The sequence below is a fragment of the Anser brachyrhynchus genome (genome assembly GCF_964034855.1).
Source record: "Anser brachyrhynchus genome assembly, chromosome: 17".
NCBI lineage: Eukaryota > Metazoa > Chordata > Aves > Anseriformes > Anatidae > Anser > Anser brachyrhynchus.
In genome coordinates this window covers 9,656,234-9,678,738 of record NC_137710.1, presented here as the reverse complement: position 1 = coordinate 9,678,738, position 22,505 = coordinate 9,656,234, and the positions used below count along the sequence as shown (strand labels likewise).

Here is a 22,505-nt window from a genome sequence, read left to right as displayed (position 1 = left end):
AGCTCAAGGAAGAAACTGGTACTGACAGGTTTTTATGATTAACTAGAAAGTTAAAGTCTATCCTAACAAAGTCTCCTATGGAAACAATTCAGAGCCACTTTCATATTCTGAAGCAAGAAACAAGCTGAATACAGCCAGCTACTTGTTTTATCTTTACAGCTACAAAGGAGGTATTGCTTCAAAAATAGTTGCTTCAGGCTGAAAAGTCATCCACTTTTAGTGGCAAGTCTAGATTATACCTTCCTTCTAACAACTACAGTGGGGGTCTTGTCAGGAAACGGCATTTACTTCTTTTTACACAGCGCAAAACAAGCTAGTTCTTACCCCTACACAGCTGACTTTCTTTGCATATACTATATAAGGCAGAAGTGCAAGTAGGAGAATGTTTTCTTTAACAGCAGTCACAAGAACTGCAATCTGACATTAAGCTCTGGTGTTCAGTATGAGACATTAGGACATATTTGAAAAACACTGTGAACTTCACTTGCCCTTGAACTTCTAAGGGAGGTTCAAGGAATCAACAAGTTTAAGATAGGAAAGGAATGCTATCTGAACAAGTCCTTGCAGTCTGACTGTCAACATTTATTTTCCTCATTTCTAGTTGTGCATCGGAACAGCTCTTCAAGGGTCAACCACAGCAAGGGAAAATCACATCCCCCTTTCTAGTTTCAACCCGAAGTTTCAGGGAGGATTTTCTTCCTCCCACCGAGTTAAATTAGGTGACAACCTCTCCCTTCTGTTGATCAAGTGCTCAATGCTCAAAGAAACCCAAGTTAACCAAGGTTTAGCATTGGTATATTTGTCAGCTGGGCCAGGTAAACTTGATCAACTTTTGAGCAGTCTGTGGATGAAAGATATGAATGGTAGCTTAAATCTGCAGAGCTGCATTATTTTAGTTTTGACATAAAGCATGAGAGCTCCTTGTTATCATAAAAATTACTGTCTCCATGTAGAAGAATCCTGTCTACCTCAACTCCTGAGTGAGACTGCAAGACAGGATTCTGCAAATGTTAGTCAAATAGCAAGCTAAGTTTCTGCTTCAGGCAGCAAGTATGTTTATAAATGTAGTTTTGCCAACCTTTATGAGTTCCAGATCACATTGCCCCCTCTCATATGCAACGCAGGCCAGATGAGGATCCCTCTTTTCACAATATTTGCCAACTACACGGCTGTCATAGTAAGGATTCTCACGAAGGAACCGCTCTGGATTATTATTACTATCAATGTAGATTTTGGCCAAGGCATTATGAGTTGCAGGTTCTTCACAGCCTTCGTGAATCCTTGATTCGAGCCATGGCAACAGCAACTTAAGCCTTTGAAGAAGAAAACATTTTAGGTTTATAAGTTAGACCAAGGTATGCATGACAGATACTAATTAATATCTGGCCTTCCCTTCAAGCAAGTTCTTCTGGTCAAACTCAAAAGCAGATGGAAAACAGCCACCTATTTTTAAATGTCTTAAACGAATGGAGGCCAGGTCTGCAGTTTAACATCAGGGAAGCTGGCAGGTGGCATTAGTTTTGTCAGTTTTCTTTATAACTTCTGTTTTAAGTGGCTCTTCACACTTAAATGCATTTGTACATTTTACAGGTGGCTACAAACTAATTACACAAGCTGCCATGTGCCTATAATGAGACTGTTAAGACAATTTACTCCAAAGGCACATCCCATGGGAAGATGTTCAGGAACGAGAGTTCAAATGCCATATTATCCATCATGTAGTGCTGTCAGGCATCTTATATTGCCCATATAATTCAGAGACTTGCTAGCAAATCTAAACTGCTTTTCTATAAAGAAACATAAAACAATATTAATATTGTGTCCTTCAGTAGAACTGCATCCAATTCAATTTGGGCATATACCAGGGTCAGGAAAGCCTGACACTGGTGTTGACAGATCAATTTTCATTACCGATTTCTTTTTTCCACTTCAGCCACCAACTCATCTGTTGAGAACTGGCCTCTAACCACCATGATCAAGTTCTTAATTACATCTTCAGAACAATCCACATCAAGAAGCCCTCCAACCACTGCTGGTATACGGCTGGGATTCACCTAGAATAAGCCACAATCATTAAAATCAGTTATTAGCATTATTAATAACCCATCCCCAGTCTTCCACATAAAGAAAGTTCTAGTTAACAGTTTAAACTATGTTTTAAGAGCAGTGATTTTTAAGTTACTAACACATCTGTATATGAATTCCAGGAAAAACTACACTTGTAGGTTTGTGATAGAGGAGGGCCCAGTGAAGAGCCTCTGCATGAGAAGTGTGAGCATAAAAGATGTAGCCAAATCTGCTTTAGTCAACTGAAAGTAGTTCAGTTTCCTTCCTTAGAAGGAAGGAAAAAGCAAGAGTTTAAAAGTGCATTCTTCTTACCTTCTGTACGTATATCTCTATATACTTCTGCAGGTTATTGCGATATAAGTAGAGCACCAGGTCATGAACAAAGTCGAATCGATCACAGACAATGATCAGAGGAAGTTGGTCTGTCAGCTTTGCCTCCTGTATTTTGTGCAAAAAAAAATGTAAGAAAGCAACCATCCTTTGTCAAAGCATTTTCAAAGCAGTAAAGTCTGACCAAGTTGTCCCAGCACTAGAAATCACAACACATTCAAAAATTTAAGGCTGTCTGCAGACAACTGACTTCAAAAGCAAGTTAGCCACTATGAGTGCCACATGGCCAGTCAGGCAATTGAGTTTTAAGTTTAGGCTCTTCAACAAGTGCTGTATTAGGCCCACATTCCTAGCTTCAACATGACTATCAATTCACATATCAATTCAGAAGACCATTGCTGGGCCAAGAACTTACTGCAAAATTAAATGGCATTAAAATGCCATTTTACCAGTTACAAAGCATGCAAAGTGTTGTGCATGGTAAGTCCTGTTTTAATAAGCTTCGTCTAGCCAATATCCTTGATAAAGCTTTGGCTGATACTTCAGCACAGTATTTCCTTCTGCCAACCTGGATTCACCTACCATTAGGTGAAAACACAACTTGTACCAAATTCATGAATATCATACTGGCTAGTTTTATAGGAATGGTGAATTTGTTTTTCCAGACACAGCACAGAAGGACCTATTATATTCCTGCAAAAGAACTAGATTCCTATTCTGGTTACATAGTAAACTATTCATGGCCATGCCAGTTAAAACTTGAGTTGCTATTTCCCTCCATTCAGAAGGCTGTAGTTCTGCTGCTAAGCAAAACATACAGAGGATTGCTTGATTTGTTAGACAGAATATTTACCTTCAGAAAGTTCTTCACCCGTTCTGGGTTATAGCAGTTACTTTCACGGCAGATTCTTTCTACTTCCTTTATCTGACCTGTCTTGCAAGCTGCCTGGATGTACTTGAAGTGAACATCTGGATCCTGGCTGAAGTTTACAATGGAACCCAAGAAATAGAACAGTCCTAGAAAGAGTCACATGTTTTTAATAGTTAAAAGGTGAGTGAAGCAAGTGTGCTTATGGGCTTCATCTTTTAACTTTGTTCAACACTGCTGAGAGTAGTTTCCCTTCAACTGCAGGAAAAGCAGAAGGTTTTTTTTGTTTTGTTTTGTTCCCCTCCCCCCCCCTTTCAGGTTTTGTCTCTCTCTGAGACTTACTCAAGAGGGTTAAGAAAGTTTCTAGACAAAGTTACCCCCAAAGCTATTCACTGTGATGAACTCAGCACTTTGATCAATGCATTCCAAGATTCAGCCATGTGAAAGTGCCTTTCCCATAAAAGCTACAATCCTTACTAGAAGCTTCAGTTGAGTAGTGCTTCCAAGGAAGCTGCTTCCTTTTAATACTGTACCTTCATAGCTTTTGAAAGATTCAAAAAGCTCCACAAGAGACTGGGTGCCAAGCTGTTCATGGTACTTAGAAGCAACCTGCACACAAAGCTGTAGATTTTGCCGAATGTTGGCTGACAGCATAGCACGCAGGCACTCCACCGAGTCTTCAACAGAGAGAGAGCCAAAGAAGTTCACAAGCCACTGCAAAGAAAAACTTTACTGAGTAACTTATACAGGATTCATCTGACTTCTCACAACAGAACAACTAGCCAAAGCTTCTACCCCAGGCAAGCTTTTCATGTGTTAAGACCAAAGACTTGAAAAGAAACATATTCATCATCTTTACAACTGCAACAAAAATGCAGTTTGGAAATAAGATCTGAAATGCCCACCCAAGAAACTGAAGGCAGACAAGCTATCAGAAGTATAGATTAAGGTTTAATCATTAACTGGATAAATGTTCTTGAATCACAGTTACATGTGCTGCTTAGGTAGTTGTAAAACATCTTATAGCTGCTGCAGGGATTTTAACAGCTACAGAAATGCTAAGGAGAGGTCACTTCACCCACCGAAGCTCAGGCTTTCATTTTTTTTCCTGTGCTCAATAAACTTACCTCGGGATTCAAGAGATGAGTGTGAACAACAGCACGTTTAATATCATAGAGATCGGTGTAGTGTTCCAAAGCTCGCTGGAGCAAGCCTGCCTTTTCACACAGCTGGGCAATATGAGCACGATCATAGTGTGTAAACATTTGGTTTCCAAGGATGGCATCTGCAACCTGGGAGATTACATTTCATTTCATACTCAGACTGTTAGAGAATCACAGCAGCTCAAGCTGAAGTTTGTTGAAAAGACATAGCAGTGACTCGTTAGTAGTCTTTGATGTTAGTAAACTGTATATAGATATCAGTACCCTACATTAGACTGTTGTAAGAACTTTAGATGTAGAAAATCAGTACAAGCCTACTGTCTCTCCTTCACTTTCTGGAGGAACTAGGTTAAGAGTCTTACCTGTGGGGCATGAATTAAATTCATTTCCAGCAGCCGAGTCTGAAGGTGGCCTTCTGCAGGGCGGTTATTTTTCAAAGCATCCAACAGAAAGGACGTGCATTGCTGAATGAGACTGTTCTCCATGAACACATCCACAATCTGTTGAGATTGTTAGAAAAGAGGGGTCTGTATATACATGTGCATGTTTATTTGTGTATACTAATGGCCTGGCTAGAAAGGCAGCTCATCACAGCACTTAACATGCTACATTTCCTTTGTTTTCATAGTATTACTACCATGGTAATAGAGACACAAGTTTCATGCTTTGTTTTTTTCTCCAGAATGCAAGGAGTGCATTACTTTAATCTGTTATGCTAGATTTTGCCACCCACTATTCAGTTTTCACACGGTAAGCAAATTCCATCCCTTGTCCTTTTTTGGGACAGTTTCAGAAAGAAAAGCTAATCCTTTTTCTAAACAGGTTCAGTTATTTAATAATGCAAGTTGTTGCTTTAGTTCTTTGCCAATTTAACCAGAAGCAGCCTCTGTAAGACAGCACTCATTTGAGGTTTGTTTGTTCACTTTTCTGTAACTTCTCTGCTATGGGAAGAGTTCACGTCTGCTCCATTAGAGCCAACAGTAGGAGCTTTCTAAATTGACAGTAACACTCATTATTGTTTTGACTAAGACTGTGACAGATTCATTATCAAGTTTCCTGTAAGAATCCAGAGAGCTTCCACAAGTACTTGAGAACACACCTGCCTCTTAAGACTTTAAGGTAATCAAACTTGACTAGAATAGTTTAGTCACTTTTCTAACCAAGCCAACTAGAGACCTGAACTGGCCTTACCAGGCCCCAGAATGGTACTATGCTATTACCTCTGTCTAGAAAGAGACCAGTACTCTTGTTGTAGGCATCACCTGGTTAATGTTAGCCAGTGGCTCCTCATCCTGTACCAGCATCTGAGAGAACTGCAGGCCTTGATCAGGGCTGACTCTCATCACACTTCTCAGCAAGAAGATCCAGTCTGGGGTATAGCCAACCTAGAGATTTCAGAAACAGTCATGCGTGTCTGGGAAGCTTTAAATCTCTTTTAAGCCTTCAGAATCTTTAGCATAAACACTGTGAACTGTTCTGAGGCTTGCCATGCGCATCTCCCATGTTCCAGGAATTCACAGACAAAAGTATTATCCGTATGTTGACACAAAAATTCAGTATTCACCTACTTAGTAAGTAGCTGAACTTACACTAGGGTACATTTTTTATTGGTTAAGAAAACTTCTAGAAACAAATTTTTACAAGCGTCATAACGCATTATCAAGCAAGGTTCTAAACTTGCAAGTGGACATCAGGTAAATTGTTTTTTAATTCTATACAAAAAAAACCAACAACCTGCCTTATAGATTTACAAAGAATCTTATCTTTATTTTCTAGAATAAACTTGAACAAATTCACGATTTGATAGTTCATATAATTGAGGAGGTTCTGATTTCAACTTTTGTGGATTGCTTTGTTGAACCTTAGACATACACCATGAATTCCAGTATTTCTCAATCTTTGCTACTTATCAGTTTTGAGTGAGAGAAATCAAACTTATCTCATGGAAGATAATTTGAGAATGTACACGTTAAACATAAAATAGAGTCTAACAGTTTGTGACAAACAAATTTACCTTTTTAGCATACAGCACTATTTTCTGGAATTGACCAGTTTCAGCGAAGCACTGTATCACTTTGTTTGGCACATTGGCACGAAGATAGACACTGAGTGCAAGGGTAGGGTCAGCTGTCTTCACCAAGTCTCCCAATTCCTCTGAGCACTCCAGCTGAATACAGAAGTGGTATTTTGTCAAGCACAAGAATTCAGAGATGTAGTACCAACAAAAGAATTGTTCACACTCAACTGCTACAAGGCAACAGAATTAAGCTAGTGTAATGATCAAGCCTACCTTGTCTTCCTTCAGCCACTTCTCCAGAAGCTGCTTGCGGCCTTGCTGTAGAACAGGGCGACAGAGCTCTAGAGACTCAAACTTGTTCAGCTGTCCCTGGTCAAGCAATATCCCAAAGTACTGGAGCAGGGGAGAGGCCTGCCCAGGCTGAGCTGGTACACTCTGGAACTTCCTGATTGTATCACTGGTACGTAGAATTCCCTGTAGAGGCACAATATACAGAAGAGAAACGTTTAATTTTTGGAGGCTGAATAGTGGTAGACAAAAACCAGGTGTTAAGTTCAGCTATGTACTGAGGCATCTATTCTTAACCCTTCAGGGTAGGGATCTTCAAACCCAAGCCAATGATGTTCTAGCTAGAAGTCAGTGCCCACAGCAAGTCAAGCCCATGGTTGGAAAAGTATGGCAGATGCTCCTTGATAGGATACAGGAGAATGTATTACACAGAACAAGCAAGTGAACTGCAGACAACTAAGGCTAGTAGTGCAACACTTTAGCTCTTGAATGTCAAGTGCTGAAATGCAAGTGACCTAAGCAAGTCAACTAAGCTAAGGCAATCCTGATGGCTTCTAACCTTTGCCCTTGGAGTTACTTACCTTTGGTGCAGATGCAGCTACTTTAGCAGCATCTGCATAGCTTCCTTGAGCAAACAATGTGTTGAACTTTCTGGCAAATAATTCCTCTGCGCCAGCTAGATTACTACGTATAGCCATTCGCAGACCCAGATCAGGATTCTGGAGAACGTTTGTAGCGTAGTTCACTATGTTGTCTTCCTCAACACATACAGAAAGCACCTAGAAAGGACAAAAGACATAACTGAGAACTACTGTCCCTTCCACAACTACCACAAAATACAGCAACCAAATGGCTATGCAGACTATCAGTGAAGTGGTATGTTATTAAAAAATAATAATATATATATATATAAATAATAATAAAAACCCACAAACAAGTTCCTCCCTCTCAAGCAGTCTGTGCTAGGAGAGGTTAAGAAATGATTGAAATCTAGTAGTAACTTGATCCCTTCCATGATGTTTGTTGCATCAAGTCACTCATTAGGTTTGTTACACTCATCTGAGCTTTAGAAGACTTAAAAACAGATTGATGGATTTGTTACCTGTCCTTTTTTGTTGACACCAATAATGCCTGAGGTAGGTTCATGAGAAGCTGTGACAAAAATAGTGTCAGCACTAATACGGTTCATGTAGATGCAAACTCCAGACTCCAAGTCATACATGTGAATATAACCATACTTCGTGATCAGGTAGATAACACCATGCTTAATTCCAATCTGCGAAAAGATGAGTTTTCATTAGTCAAGACTAAGATTACAACAGTTAAGACAGCTGCCTTTAGCCTAGTTACAAGACAGTATTGCAGTGACATGCCTTTGCACTGATGCTAGGAACAAATATAGCTTCAGGCTTCTTCATTACAGACTCAAAGCAATGAATAGCTTTGCTTGCCATTTGAAGCCAGAGCTCCACTGAACACTGAGGCTGAAGGGAAATTAATATTCATCTGCAGCAAAGGACTTACTACTCCTCATCCTAATGAGCCAGGATAAGGAATAAAGTTTGGACATAACTAGCATTCTAGTCAGATATGTCAGTACAAGTTTCTGTTCAAAAATATTAGCAAGATAATCCCACTCCTTTCCATCAAGGCCTACCCAAAGCACCAGCAGAACCTAAACCAAGCTCAGCTGCTGAGAACTCCACTTTAGCTGTTAAGTCACAAGAACAAGGAGGCTTTTAAACCAAGATGGTATTTAGAAGTATTTTCACTTTGGATCAAGTCTTCAACAGTTTTGTTAATGAGATCCATGAGTCCTGCCATGAAGACAGCTTGCTTTGTTTTCTTTAGTTTATTATGGCTTCTCTTGGTTTATTTATGAAGCTGGTCTATTAGACTGGTCAGCAGTTGCACGCTCCGAGAGTTTGTTTTTCAAGTACAATGTGTAGTCCTCTAGACACCCTAAGTGAAGTTTTGTCTTTCAAAGCAACTAGTCATATTATTTCCCTGAAAAAAACTCCCAGTAATGTCCTAAGGTACCTTTTGTGTGCTGCTACTGCAGGAGGTAGGCTAATATAGGAAACTCCACCCGATTTGTCGTATGACATCTACTGTAGATGAAATGCCACTTTTATGCCCAGTTACATCAGGGGCTGTACCATTCATATCTAGAACTCTAATCATTAGTAGACAGTTCAATAGCCTGAAAATGCAGAATTATCTGCTATTAACAAGAATGATCAGTATAGACAAGAACCCATGAGTTACAGTACTACTTATTTGACTGTGTCCAATACTTGGTGTCTTCTTACTTTTGGACTGCTGTCAATAAGACAGAAGCTAGTCAAACTTGTTAGCTGTTCAACAAGAAGGTTGACCGGTATTAGAGACATTCTACCAGAAGACACTATTGATTTTGTGTGTGTGTATTTTGTTTTTAACACAACCTTAAGTTGACATGTCCAGACAAATACTGGAACAGCCTATATATTTGTGGGTGAGTTTCTGTTTTAATGTGCAGTCTGCTCCCCATAAGTCAATTAACAGTCCTTCCAGAGTTAGGAGGAATAACAGTGAAGCCACAGTAGAAAACATTCTTTATCACAGACACCAGCTACATGCCAGGCTATAAAGTTGGGGTTTTTTTTGGTCAAACATTTACCTGCATTGCCACAGGAAAGTCTGTCTGCGCCTCAGGTGGGAAAAACACATCAACAGCTTTCTTAACAAATGGCTGATTCCCAGTAGCTGGCTGACCCACTTCAATTATGTGAAGCTAGGAAGTAAAAGAGTATGTCACAAGACTGCCTGCAAGACCAACCACATTAAAGAAATTCCTCTATTCAGATAAGCTACTGAAGTCATCTGCCACAGTTGGCTGCTAAATATCTGCCCAGTCCTGCAGCAATACAGTCTGGGCAGCTGTGTTCCAGATATTTATCCGAAGGATAAGTTCCCCAGAACTTGATAATACAAAAAAAAAACAGAAAAAGCTAAAGGACATGTTTTCTATGAAAGCAGACGGTATATTTCTATTTCAAGAAGTTTTGAGTGAGACTTCTTGTCAATTTATCAACAATTTGTGCAGTAAAAGACTAGAAAGCATAAGAATTTGTAATGTTCTTTACAGACCACTCAGAAATTGTAATATATTCAGCTGCTGCTCAGACCCACTACCAGCTAGATTCAAACAACCTACCTACAGTACTAAGGCTTATCAAATCTCTTCTGTACTGGATTCTAGACATAAGTGGCTGCTTGATGACTTACCTTCATACACAAAGCATAACTTGGGCATAAATTGATGCTCTAATACCTTGGGCTCAGTTCTTATCGCATCTATGCTTGTTCTTATGCTTAAGTTTCATGAAAGCAACTCAGACTTTCAGCAGTTTCTATCCCATTAAAATAAAACATTTTCATACTGACCAAATATGTTGTATACAAGGTCCACAAGCTGTTCTTCAGACAGCATACAGTGAACTGTAAGCTCACTTAAGTTCTGCTAGTACTGAGTTCTGCTATACCAAAACAAGAAAATTGTTGCAAACTTTACCTTGCCCCCTGCAGGACTCCTCACAGCAAAACAAAAGAGAGTGGAAGGTTTGGCATTTCCCTCTATTTTGAATTCTGCGAAAGCTGCTGCATGGCCCTCTATAGGTTGGGAGACTTTTCTATCAACTGAGTACAGCTGCATTGCACCAACCACACGATTTTGCTGGGGGAGAAAAAAAGTCAGCATTTAGGGGTAAGATTTCAAATGTTTATAGCAAGACCACAGGGACAGTTAACTAAAAAGAGACAAGTGCCTCTCTCATCCCCTCTTCCAATGCTTTAATCACATTAAAGGTCAGGTTATTCCTCCACAAAAGGCATTTCTGAAGAAACCAAACTTAAGAAACCACAGCAGCTATTAAGTAAGGCCAAGGCTCTCCTGATCATTTTCATAGCATGATATTTACAGGTAACTTACCTGTGCTGAAATTCCTATGAGCAACAGCCATTTTTGGTGTTCATCAGTTCTGTAATTGATGATTTGGCAGCCCGCAAGACTAGCATGCCTGTCAAACATCTTTTGGGGTTGAGATTCTCCCTCCATGCTCCAGTGGTAGACTGCTGTCTCTGTTACCAAGGCAACTGTATTCACAGATATCCATTTCCAGAAGATCACCTCCTCCGCCATGGTGTGGGCTTTCATTTTACTTTTCATCTCAATGTTAAAGATCTGTAGTGTTTTCCCAGCTAGTACGACAAAACCCAAGAAACATCATAGATCAATTACTACGACAGCCATCCTGTAGTCTGCCTACCTACAAACATCCTGTTCAGCCCACTATTCCAGTGATGTTACAGACAGGGTCAGTGTCCTGTCACACCAGAGTGTCCTTTGATACTTGGCTCGTACCAAACAAAATCTCCTCCCAACCCACAACTTCCTCCAGCCCTGATGCAAAAAAACTTTTTATGGACACTTACACGGCATTCCAACCAACGACTGACAAGCATAGATATTTTGACTAACTATAAAGTGTAGCTAAAAAAAACAACAACAAAACAATATAAGACAGACCTTGAGTAAACTAGTTTATGTAGCAGCACTAGTGTATCAACTTATAGCTGTCTAGTTGATGTCATTCAGTGTAATTAATAGAAAGAGTGGCTCCAGTTTGTGTCAATCTAGTAGCTGCTGTAGATCACCTGAACTGAATCCAACAGCAGGAGACTTGCAACAGCTCTTGAAATAGCTAGCCAAGGACCATAGCTTCCATTCTGTCCTTCTGTTGGAGCAGAACAGGCTCTGCACTTAACTGGGAAATGGATGGGCTATGTAAAACAGTAGTACAACAACTGCCTATTGAAGAGGACAGTAAAAATGTCGGAAAGTTTACAGAAAGGCTTGGAGCTTTAGTTCCAGTTAAGAGTGCTGATTCATGACTTGGGTAACTATATTGCAGATTTAAGCTTGACTTTAGCATCTGTTTGAACCACCAGAAGCACGTAGGAGTAGACTATTAAAATTAATGTAATTGAGCCAACCCAATGAGCTGACTAGTCAAAGAATAAGGGATTCCATCCCCTTCAGGAAGTCGGTAATATTTTACTTGACTGCAACTAAGACTATTCAGCTCTAGGAATATTGTTTTCTGTTCACAAGACACCCACTCAGACTGCTAGAGTATTGGCTTGTAATGCCTTTATTTCTATCCACATTTCTGAAGTGTTTTCCCTGCTAGTAACACTTTTGATTATCAAACTGGTAGATGTTGCTTCTACTGGGAAGTCTTGATAGATGAAGGCTGCTGGCCACTGTGGAATCATTTCCAAGAGACAATAAACCCAAGTTAATATGCAACTCAGGCTGCTCTGTAAGGCTTTAGTATAACAAACTAATACGATCAATTTACTGTATAACAGTGCCAAGAGACAAAGCAAGACACTTCAGAATTCCCACATGCAGCATTTATGTTCCCTGTATTAACAGCGTAAAGATCTGTTATCATGATCAGCTAGTTCCTTCGACAGCTTGCTAGTTTTCCTGAGACCAAAAGCAGCCTGTTTCTGATCACCTTGCCACCTCTGCACACGCAGTTACTGTGTTATACAAATGCAACAAACCCAGGCCTAACAAGAGCTGTAAACTGATAGTTGGAAATAACGTATTTACTATGTTGGATATTTTGTCCAGCAGTAGACTGGTGTTATCAAAGGACTGATTTGGGAATAGTGCCTGGCATCCAGAAGGCAGACAAGTAGTTCTGGAAGGGCTCCAGTTCACCACCTAAACAGGAACACCAGTGCGTGCACACAGAAACTGCTCTTAATCTTCCTAAAAACAAAGCAAGATGTCCCTAGTTTTAAGAACATAGAAAGAACCGATAAGCTAACAAAATGAGCTAAAAGTTCATGCTTGTCTATTGTCTAGAATAAACTGAACTGCTGTGTTACAGTTGGAAATGGCTTAAGAAGCTTCTTCAACTAGCTAGCTCTTGATGGTGGGTGGGGACCGCAAGCTCCAAAGCCATATAATTTAAGTACGGCAACATGAGTTTAAGGTTCAGAGCTCTAAACTGCAATTAAACTACAATAATTTAGTTACCTGGATTAAGAGAGAGTGGAACATGCTAAACATGCTAACATGAAGTCACAAACAGCAAGGTCGAGTGAGTATGAGTCTTACACCTACTTGAGTGCTTTCTTAGGCCAAGATCTGAGACAAAAAGCCAAGCTCATATAGGTTTTCCTGGCCAAGATACAGACTCATCAGTATATTTAAGACTATTCTCTGCAAGTGTAGTCAGGCAAGCACCTTTTATTGTTTTTTTGGTTTGATTTGTTTTTATAAAACCGGCACAAGAGTTTACATTTCAGTTCACTGGAGCATGAAGTTTCTCCATTCCACAAGGAATGGAAGCATCCCTTGAGTGTTGCATTCTCTGCTGACACCGACTGGTGAGTATTCTCGGTACAGAGCAAAGCAAGAGAGAATCACGGACACAAGTACAATGCATAAAGCTTGGTACACCTGGAGAATGCCACATGCAATCCAGAAATGAAATTGTGCATACTCTTTCACTTTAACTCAAGAACCATTTCATTTCTTCTTTGGGAGTGGGATTGTATATTTATTGCTCAATAATCCACAGGTTATGAGCAACTCCCAATCACAGCACACTCGGTCACAATATGCAACGGTTTTAACTACTAATACCTCAGTCAATCAGCAGGGAAAGTCTGGTGTGACATACTGACTTAAAACCATATCCTCGGCACAGTTTACTGTAGTTACACTGGTTATCTTGGGTAGCAACAACGTGTGGGTTAGGTAGCTCTATTTATTCTCTTTTCCCCAAAAACCTTTGGCCATTACACTATTGATACAAGAAAAGCTCTAAGCTTGCAATACCTGACAACACAACTTTGCATGTCAATGTGAAATCATACACTTAGCTTTGTCTGTTCAGAGGACAAGCTTATTCACTCTGCATGGACAGAACAATACTCCTTTTGAGCAAGTCTAACAGTGGCAAGAATAAAAATATATTCTTAGAAACTGTTGATAATCTGTTTAGTAAGTGTTAGCGGGTAAGTTTTAAAAACAGATGCCACTGTTTCCTTTTAAGAGTTAGATGAAATTCTGCTAGTATAGAAAAGGCACTTTCCTTGCCAATAAGGTTTGTTAAAAAGGGGTCCAAGATAAAGACAGTGAATGCTAACAGATCTGAAATAGATCTTTTCATCGTTACCTTTAACCACACCCCAGGTAAGGCAGTCCTTTGCAGGATGTATTAGCACCCTAGGTGAACCACAATTACAGCTAAAGTCAAACGTTAACACATTAGTTTTCACTTCATGTCAGTGTAAGTCTGATATTGTAGACAGCAAGTTATATGCTTTGTACCAGTTCTGAGGACAGTTATTTCTTGGACCCCTAAGCAATGTCATCACACATTTTCACACCGAATACCACACTTAGGCAGAAATGAATAGCACACAGGACATGCTAGCAGAGGTCTCTCATAAAAGTATTGCAACTTGGTTTTGTCTATCAACTGTACTTCCATCATATATACACACACACACAAACTAAGAACACACTTCTCCACTGGGTACAGTCAATAGTCAAAGCAGCCAAATGGTTAGCAACAAGCCAATGGAGAACACTTTCACTGTAATACCAGTTGAGGATTAAGATCCCCTCTACAGGGCTATGAAGTGAACTGTCAAATGGCTACCTCAAAGTTCAGTACTTTTTATGAGATTAGACCATTCTGTACTACTGAACATGAAATGTCATGACAAAGTTCACTCACCATCTGTTTAGATAAGATGCAGAAAGAAAAGTACATAGTCAGTAACAAACAGTTATTGAGAGTAAACACTAGAAGTTACCCATTTAAGAAAAGAGATATACTAAATATGATTTCTTTCAGGTCAGAGTGTTGTTTAAAGCCAAGATCAATGCCACAGGTACTGATAAACAGATGTCTTCTATCTGCAGGTTTTCATTTATGAAACTTAACATGATTGTACGTTCATGCTTTTGTATGTTCAGACTCACATAGTTACTAGCCAGCCTTATAACAATTTGTTGGCATCTAGTAAGCTCTTTAGAGCTACAAGTAAGGGTCAGCACAGAACAGAGAGTAAGAGTGGCTTTACTCTCCCCCCATTCATGTCTACAAGTGTCCATTATGCTTAGAACATCTGCCTTAAGGGAAAGTATACCATACGTTCACCTGGTCCTCAGTGAAAATAGTAGGCTGCAGTGCCAAGCCCAAGCATCTCACACCTACTTGGAGGCAAATCATCCAAAGATTACTGAAAAATCCACTACCAAAATACGGCATGCAAGTTCAGGCAAGACTTGTTATTCTAATAGACATTCTTCTTAGAAAGCTTACACAGCTCTTACGCTTAAGAGCATACATAAGCAGTAACACAGCTAAACAGTAGGTTTCATTACAAGAATAAAGGGTTACTCACCTTTTAGCGCAATTACTTTAGAGGCTGGATTCATGATGGCACTTTCAGCAGAAATCGGACGTCTGATGGGTGTTGTTGGGTCGCTCATGTCAATTATCACTACTTGCGCCTGCTCTCCCACTTTCTCCCTGATGCAGATGAATTTGTCAGATTCCATTGTTAGGGTGCTGAATCCAATGTTTGCTGGGTTAATGCCCAAATTTTGGAGCTAAAAAGAGGGAACAGAGCACTTTACTATTCTTCTCATGGAGACATGTCTAACTTAAGCCTCTACATATAAAATCTCCTCCAGAAGAAAATGCAAGACTAGCATATTTATCTGAGAACAGTGTACATTTTTGAACTATAATTTATCATCTATTTCCTTGCTTTGCTCCACACGTAAAAACTACACAAACATCGGTGTACAAGTCCCAAAGACATTCCACAGTTGTGTTATTGACGCAAACTAAGGAATTTTAACTTAAGTATTTACTGCTTAATGTGGTTCTAGTAATTTGATAGGCTATATTCAATCAGTAGCATTACTATTCCAGAGAACCTACTAACCTTACAGAAACCGTTCTGTGATGTTACAGAACGAAATCTACGTAGCAGGTCTTAATTCTCTAGCCCAATTCAGCTGGTGAGAGAGAAAAGATGACAACACAGCAAGATACTTTCTCCTGGAAGTTCACCTGATCACCTATTTAAATTGCTTGCATCATATGTAGAGACATCAGACTTATCCCGTTTTCCCCTTAGATGGGAATTGATATTGCAGTATTCCCAAGGCATTTAAGGAAGCATCAGTGTTTTGACCACCATAGTCTAATGTGGACTATTGCACTGACAAGAGTAAGTTCAGGAATTGTTAAGCATCGCGTATCTTTACAGGTTTTATGCCAGCTTCTCCACTAAAACAGATATTCTAATAAGCATACCAAGGTTGCAACGTTAAGTACGAGTTCTTTTCCAAGGAAGGGCCTTAAGATGTCAGAAATATTCAACTGAAACATCTATAGTATTTCTAGTACAATTAATCAAGCAGTCTTAACTCCTTTATCTTTACCTCCTCCCAAGCTTCAACTCTGTATCATCTCATTAGGAAAAAGAAAGCTGAGGGAGCAACAGACAGATGAAGAACATACATCACCCCAGGGCCCGTCTTAATTGCAGAGACCTCACCATGTCTACCTTGGCAAAGCTGGAACACCATGTTCCAGCTTTACAGTACCGGTGGAACCAAAAAACAGGATATAAGCCAACTAAGAGATAAAACTTCATCCTATTTTCACCTGGAAACAGGCTACATGACTGGCAGGTCCAGGAGTTCTCATTTAGTTTTGGAATATCTCTGATACCTCTTTCCTCTGAGATCACTCTGGCACCAAGTACTTCCCTGGAAGCACAAATTAACCTTGAATGCACTGGATTACAGTTATAGCTCATGTTTAGACAGTATTTATGCTATCTCTGTATTTTCTAACTAGCTAATAGATATCACAGTTTGGTAAAATCTACCCTCTGCCACACCAACCAAAATACTATACAAAAGAAAAATCTGAATTCTGCTGCCAAATAATTGGTATCATGGTGGTATTTGCTTCTTCCCCCAGAGGACCTCAGATTTGTTTCAGATAAACCTCTAGATATAGCCCCTATGAAGCTGTCCCAAGATGAAAGGAACTCTTAAGTTACAGTGGTACCAAATTTAATCTGCTTTTTGAATTGCAGCTACTTCCTGCTGTCCAGCCTCTTACTACTTCTGCTGTAGTCGCAGAGGAACACTAGTGCTAAAGCTTCCAGGTTATTTCAAAGCTTTAGTAGAAATGCTGTGCAACCGCTCACACAAATAGCTCAGTGCAGTGCAGTTTTCCATGGCCTATTTTTATAAATGGACTTGTTCATCTTTCTTCTCTGAATTTAATCCTCACTAGTGCAAGCTAAGAAAAATGTGTTAAAATAATCAATTAATTATTTCACCTTCACTTGCCCAGGATGCCCCAGCATTTGGATTAACAGCAAAGACCGGGATTTCAGTGCAGACCTCGCCTCTGAGTCCAGCTCAGGCATAACTTGGGCTCAGGCATATGACCATACAAAGTAGCTATTCTTCATGCAACTTTAAATCATTCTGTGTCACTGCCCTAGAAGATGAATATTTCTTACTTTCATCAGTCTGTGTTAACTTTGTTTCCAGCCACTTCCAATTTCAGATTAACAAGATGAGGTGGCAGTGAAGGAGGATCACTGCTTCAGTTGGTCTGGAGTAAATCAGATTTACCTACGCAGCACGCCCCAGCTGGGCGTGGATGTAAGCTGCGTTTTGTGCAACAGTAAGCATAACAAGCCCAAGCACCTGCTTCATGCCCCACAGCAATGATTTCCAAGCAAATGAACAGAGGCTTCAGCTTCACTGAAGCTTCTTAAGGGATTAACCTATACTGCTTTTCAGTGCACTGCAAGTGAAAAAGGACTGTCCTCAGGCAGAGAGGATAGAAATACCATCAGCATCACCCAGTTGTTAGGCTCCTTCCATGCACACCATCAGTACCCTCACACAACAGAGAAAACCGCTTGGGCAGCGAGGGACACACAGCTCACGAACTGTTTAGTGTGTTTTGATCTGGCTGATCATGGCTTGTTACAGCTCATGCAAAGCCACTCACCAAACCATAAACTGGGTACCTAAGTGAGATACCAAGCAGTGAGGCGGTGTCAGAGCTGTGCCCAGGATGTCTCAGGAACTGTTTTCTGTTCAGTTTTCTGATGAGGAGCTCTTCAGCTCAGTAACCGCTCATCTTGACATACTGAAGTTTCAGTAATACAATACAAGCCAGATGTATGCAGGTATAAAAAGATGTTTGCTCTTCCCCAGAAGTCTGCCAGAACAGTGCATTGGGCATGCAGCTATTACAGGGTTCTGTGTCAGGAACGAAAAACATTTACATATGAGGAACGCAGAAAGTTTTGGTACCCAGTAAACACACAAGTTGTAGCTGCATCATCTGAACTTGATCAAGAGGAATAAATGATCGTCCCTTTGCTACAGGGTTCTTGGTCACATGCCAGAGCCTGGATAATGTCCACTTACTGACAAATTACATGTTCACATAAGCAGACACTTGAACACTTTAATGTTGGGCATGATCCAAGTCCATCTACCAAAGTATAGTCCATTATAAAACACTGATAAAATGAAGTGTCATGAGAGATTTAACTGCAGCATAGGCAAGTTTCTAACTCGAATTAATTAATCCAAGCTCAGAGTATTGGAGTAGAAGTGCAGGCTGTCCGATGTCCCCTCTCGGTTACTGTGCTTTGGCTCAACATCCTCTCCAAGAAAGCTGCTTGACACTCAGTCTGTATGGTGAGAATCTGGAGGCATTAGCCTACTTCAAGTTCAGCTTTAAGCCCAAGTTTATTCACTTCAAAATCTGGTCTATGTTGGCTATGCTGGAGAATCATAATCCTTTAGGTACCTTCACTAACAGAAATAAGATTTTGCATCAAACTCTGGTATTGTAACTTGCAGATTTAACTGTCGTAACATCTAGCAAAGGTCTCAGAAACTGACAGTACTACTGCATGACTACTGCTGGCATTATTAGGGAAGTCAGTCACAACTTTTAAAGGCAAAGTGTTAGTACTTCCTAAAGGATGGTCATGCAAATACTGCAGGCTTCAGTGCATAGCAACTTCCTACATCAGCACTGTGAAAACACTGAAGACTCCTCCTTCCATCAAGGCAGGAGTAAGTATCCTTCTCAGAGGACATGCACTCCACAGAAGCAGTGCAAGATGCATGTTCCTTATGACTACACCTAAGAGCAGATTCCTTTTATAACCAAATAAAGGAATATTAGCCAGCACTGCTTCTAGCCTGAGTGGGACTGCCTGCGGGGCCAGTCTGGACTATATTATCCTAAAACACTGTCTCCGTTCCCTCAAGTACAGAGCTAAGAAAACTTTACTACAGTAGGTAGTATGCATTTAGCTCTACATCTTAAAAACCCTCAAGTAAAGGCACTACATGTCAGTACTGAAGCTTACATACATTACAGATTTTTGCAGTTTTTTGTAAAGGAGTAAGCAGGCCTCTACTTGCTACTGAATTTCCATTTTTTATTATACTGCTTATGCAAGCAGTACTCTCAGACCACTTTTGCTTTCTTCTGAAAAGTAGGACTCTATATTACAGTCATTCCAGAGGCATTTATTATGGAGAGCACCTCCTTGATGATTTTACCTCCCACTTTACTTTTTGCTAATCCAGTTGAGAACTCCACTAAGCACACTTATGTAGGTCTCGCTCTAGAGGAAAGGACATCACTGTGTTCTAAAGTAACAGCCTGATTCCTCCCCTACCCTTCTCATGCCCTAATGCATCTTACCTACGTGTACAGTGAAGAACTCTTCACTGTCAGGCTGAATGAACCAGATAAGGATTTTTGCTTTGCAGATATCTAGTATTACTGCAGGCTGGATTAGATCACTGCCTACCAAATGTATTTTTAAGCATCTTAGATACTGAGAACTTCTGACATGGTAAAAATTAACCTGAGGTGTATTATTTAAATCCTACACTTAGGATGAAATCACTGTTAATCTGAAATTTAGTAATCTTTCCTCATCCCGGTTTACTGATGCTTTTACATGAGAGTTCTACTGAACATTGGGCTTTCTAATGCAGTTCTTTCTGTAGAAGTGCAGGGATCCAGACTGAGAAAGCAGAAACCAATGCAGACACTAGTACAGAGTCTTCAAACAAAGCCAATTTCTCTAATGGGAAATACATGAGCCTAACTTACTGTCTGTTCAGTACTAACACCCAAATATTTGGGCCATATCATCAGTTAAATGCTGGAGTCTAAATGACTTGGGGAATTTAAGATCCCTCCAGGGTTCACTAAATATCCCATTTGAGCTTAATGCCACACAGCTCTAGTGGAAAAGCTTTTCAGCGTTGATCAACTGTTGTTTTAAACCCACTAGAAAAGAGTATGGCTTGGACAGAAGCTATATCTAAATATTAAACGCTGCCTACTAGAACAGCAAGAACATGTATCATTTAAAGCATTATACAAGCCAGGAACACAGTAACAGTTTCTCAGAACACTTTATTTCACTAGTATGGCTATATAAAGTTATAATCACATGCCCAGGAAGAATCACACACACAGTTGTTGGACATCCCCTCCCTGCTCCCACTCTGTCTCCTGCTATAGTCTTTCCCATTTTGACAGGCAAGGGACTTTAAGGACATGCAAGAGCTGAAATATGCAAGACCACGGGACCACAGGTTTTAGTTTTAGTTCCAATTACACTTCCATTTTAAATGTTGGTTACTCCCAACACAAAACCCTGTTCCTGTATGTCAGCAACGACTAGATCATCTGTTCAGTAAGCCTCCCCACCACATGTAGAGCACTTTTCAACCCAAATATGAACAAATATGGTCTCTTCTACACTAAACAGCCGAATCAAGTCATGATATTTAGCCCTACCTTTTGAATACAAGTCCAAAAAAGTCATTTGTAGCTTGAAAACATCCTGAGTGCTTTTACACCCGCATGCCTAGCCAAAGCAAACTTCTGAAATCCATTACAGTTCAGCTCAGTCATGCCTATTGCACAACAGATAATAATTCTTAAGATGACATCTCAGACTATTCAAAAAAGTGGTTTTGTCAAGACGACTACATCCTTTTATGTTTAAGACCAGGATACTTTTAACTTCTCAGTGCTGCACCAAGATGCATAAAACTTATGCATCAAAGGTGTAAAACACGCACGCTTTTTTTTTTTCAGTTATTTGTGCTTAAAAGCCTTTACTAGTTACTCAGCAGAAAGCAGAAACCTGCCTACAGATACATGTATCTGTCCATCTATGGGACAAAGCTCCCAACGTAGAAACCTGAGAGTTGTCGTAACCAATGCTTTCTGCACAGGCTAGCAGAGATTTGTGCTAGTGAGAACTGAAAGAAGCTCACAAGGGGATGAAGAGAAGCTTTTAAGAACAAACCTAAGACTACGGAAAGAAAAAGTTTGATTTTAGACCAAAAACACTTTGTTCAAGGAATTCGAGTAATATTGGTTCCAGTTTATGTACCAGCATATTTAGTCTTTTCTGGCATTCCCACTGTAACTATAATCCTGCTAGAAGAGTTCAATCTGGTAAATTTATAATTCACTGCTCCAACAGAAGCTGCATCTGGTTGACTATCAGAGGTAAAAGCAAGTCCTGAGTTTATCCCCATCCATTGCTGTAGGACTTAAGTTAATTATGATAACCTCCGTGTGAAGGATGAGCAAAATGCTAGTTCTTTATGGATTTGTGAAGAGTTCAAAACTAAAAACAATAGTTTGATTGCATTAAGTGGACCTAAACAAACAGTAAAACACATGAGTTCATTCTCAGCTTCAGTATTGCCCCATCAGTACCTGGACATCTTTATTTAACTACAGCTGCTCTCCCTCTTACAGCTCATATGCTCATACCAGAGGTGAACATACAAGCTATAACAACTTGGGATTTAATGTGCACTGTGACTGACAGTCATTCTTCCTGCACAAGCTGGGAGCTACAGTTCAGTCAGAAGAATGATCAACATAAAGCAAAATGAGCTTCACAAGGAATGTAAACAGTCTACTGATTCCTAGTACTCCTCCAATTTTATGTGGACCAAGATCACTGTTTCACTTCACATTATCGTTTATCCACTTCCAACTAGAAAGTAGGAGAGAAGAATTCCGTATATAGCACTACAACTTATGTTTAACTTCCCTGAAGAACGCTTTCTGCATCCTTCATTTCTCCATCCAGTAAAGTACAGGGGAGACTTTGAGGATAAGTGAAATAATGTTCCATCAGCAACAGGCTAAATTCAGAATTAAAAGCTACTCCACTTAAAGTCATAATTAATTAAAATAGCTACAGATATAAACAGTACACAGTTTGACATAAGGTTAGAAAGACTCAATATAGGACCACTGATACGCAGCACAGTTATAAGAAATCTTTTTATTTAACATCATAGAGCAGCGTAGTAGAATTGTCATACTACTTCTTTTAAATACAACAATTTAACTGCTTCCAAGGAAGTGGCTTGGCTACAATCTGGAAAAAAAGAAAGATTAAGCTGATAAAGGCAAACACAGATTATAATGAAACATTATAGGAGTGAAGGCCTAGGCCTTTCATAAGAAAATTCCCTACCAGCCAACAATAAGCAGCAAGTCTAGATGTTTACAACATAGTAAGAAGTTAGAGCTGATAAAACCGTACTTCAGATATCTAGCCAGAG

The 22,505-nt window shown here is 39.8% G+C and overlaps 1 protein-coding gene across 2 annotated transcripts in view; it reads right to left on the bottom strand.

Moving 5' to 3' along the window:
• The window catches only part of CLTCL1 (clathrin heavy chain like 1), a 38,157-nt gene that overhangs the window by 13,568 nt on the left and 2,084 nt on the right, over positions 1–22,505 (bottom strand). For both annotated transcript variants that reach the window (XM_080559847.1, XM_080559848.1), the window contains exons 2-17: positions 15,218–15,425; positions 10,707–10,975; positions 10,290–10,451; positions 9,396–9,509; positions 7,836–8,009; positions 7,315–7,512; positions 6,719–6,919; positions 6,443–6,595; positions 5,691–5,813; positions 4,791–4,928; positions 4,393–4,557; positions 3,799–3,979; positions 3,251–3,414; positions 2,380–2,505; positions 1,912–2,054; positions 1,079–1,313 (exon numbers count right to left, since the gene is read on the bottom strand). In XM_080559847.1, the coding sequence (XP_080415973.1) occupies positions 1,079–1,313; positions 1,912–2,054; positions 2,380–2,505; positions 3,251–3,414; positions 3,799–3,979; positions 4,393–4,557; positions 4,791–4,928; positions 5,691–5,813; positions 6,443–6,595; positions 6,719–6,919; positions 7,315–7,512; positions 7,836–8,009; positions 9,396–9,509; positions 10,290–10,451; positions 10,707–10,975; positions 15,218–15,425 (2,754 nt within the window). The remainder of the gene's footprint in view (positions 1–1,078; positions 1,314–1,911; positions 2,055–2,379; positions 2,506–3,250; positions 3,415–3,798; positions 3,980–4,392; positions 4,558–4,790; positions 4,929–5,690; positions 5,814–6,442; positions 6,596–6,718; positions 6,920–7,314; positions 7,513–7,835; positions 8,010–9,395; positions 9,510–10,289; positions 10,452–10,706; positions 10,976–15,217; positions 15,426–22,505) is intronic.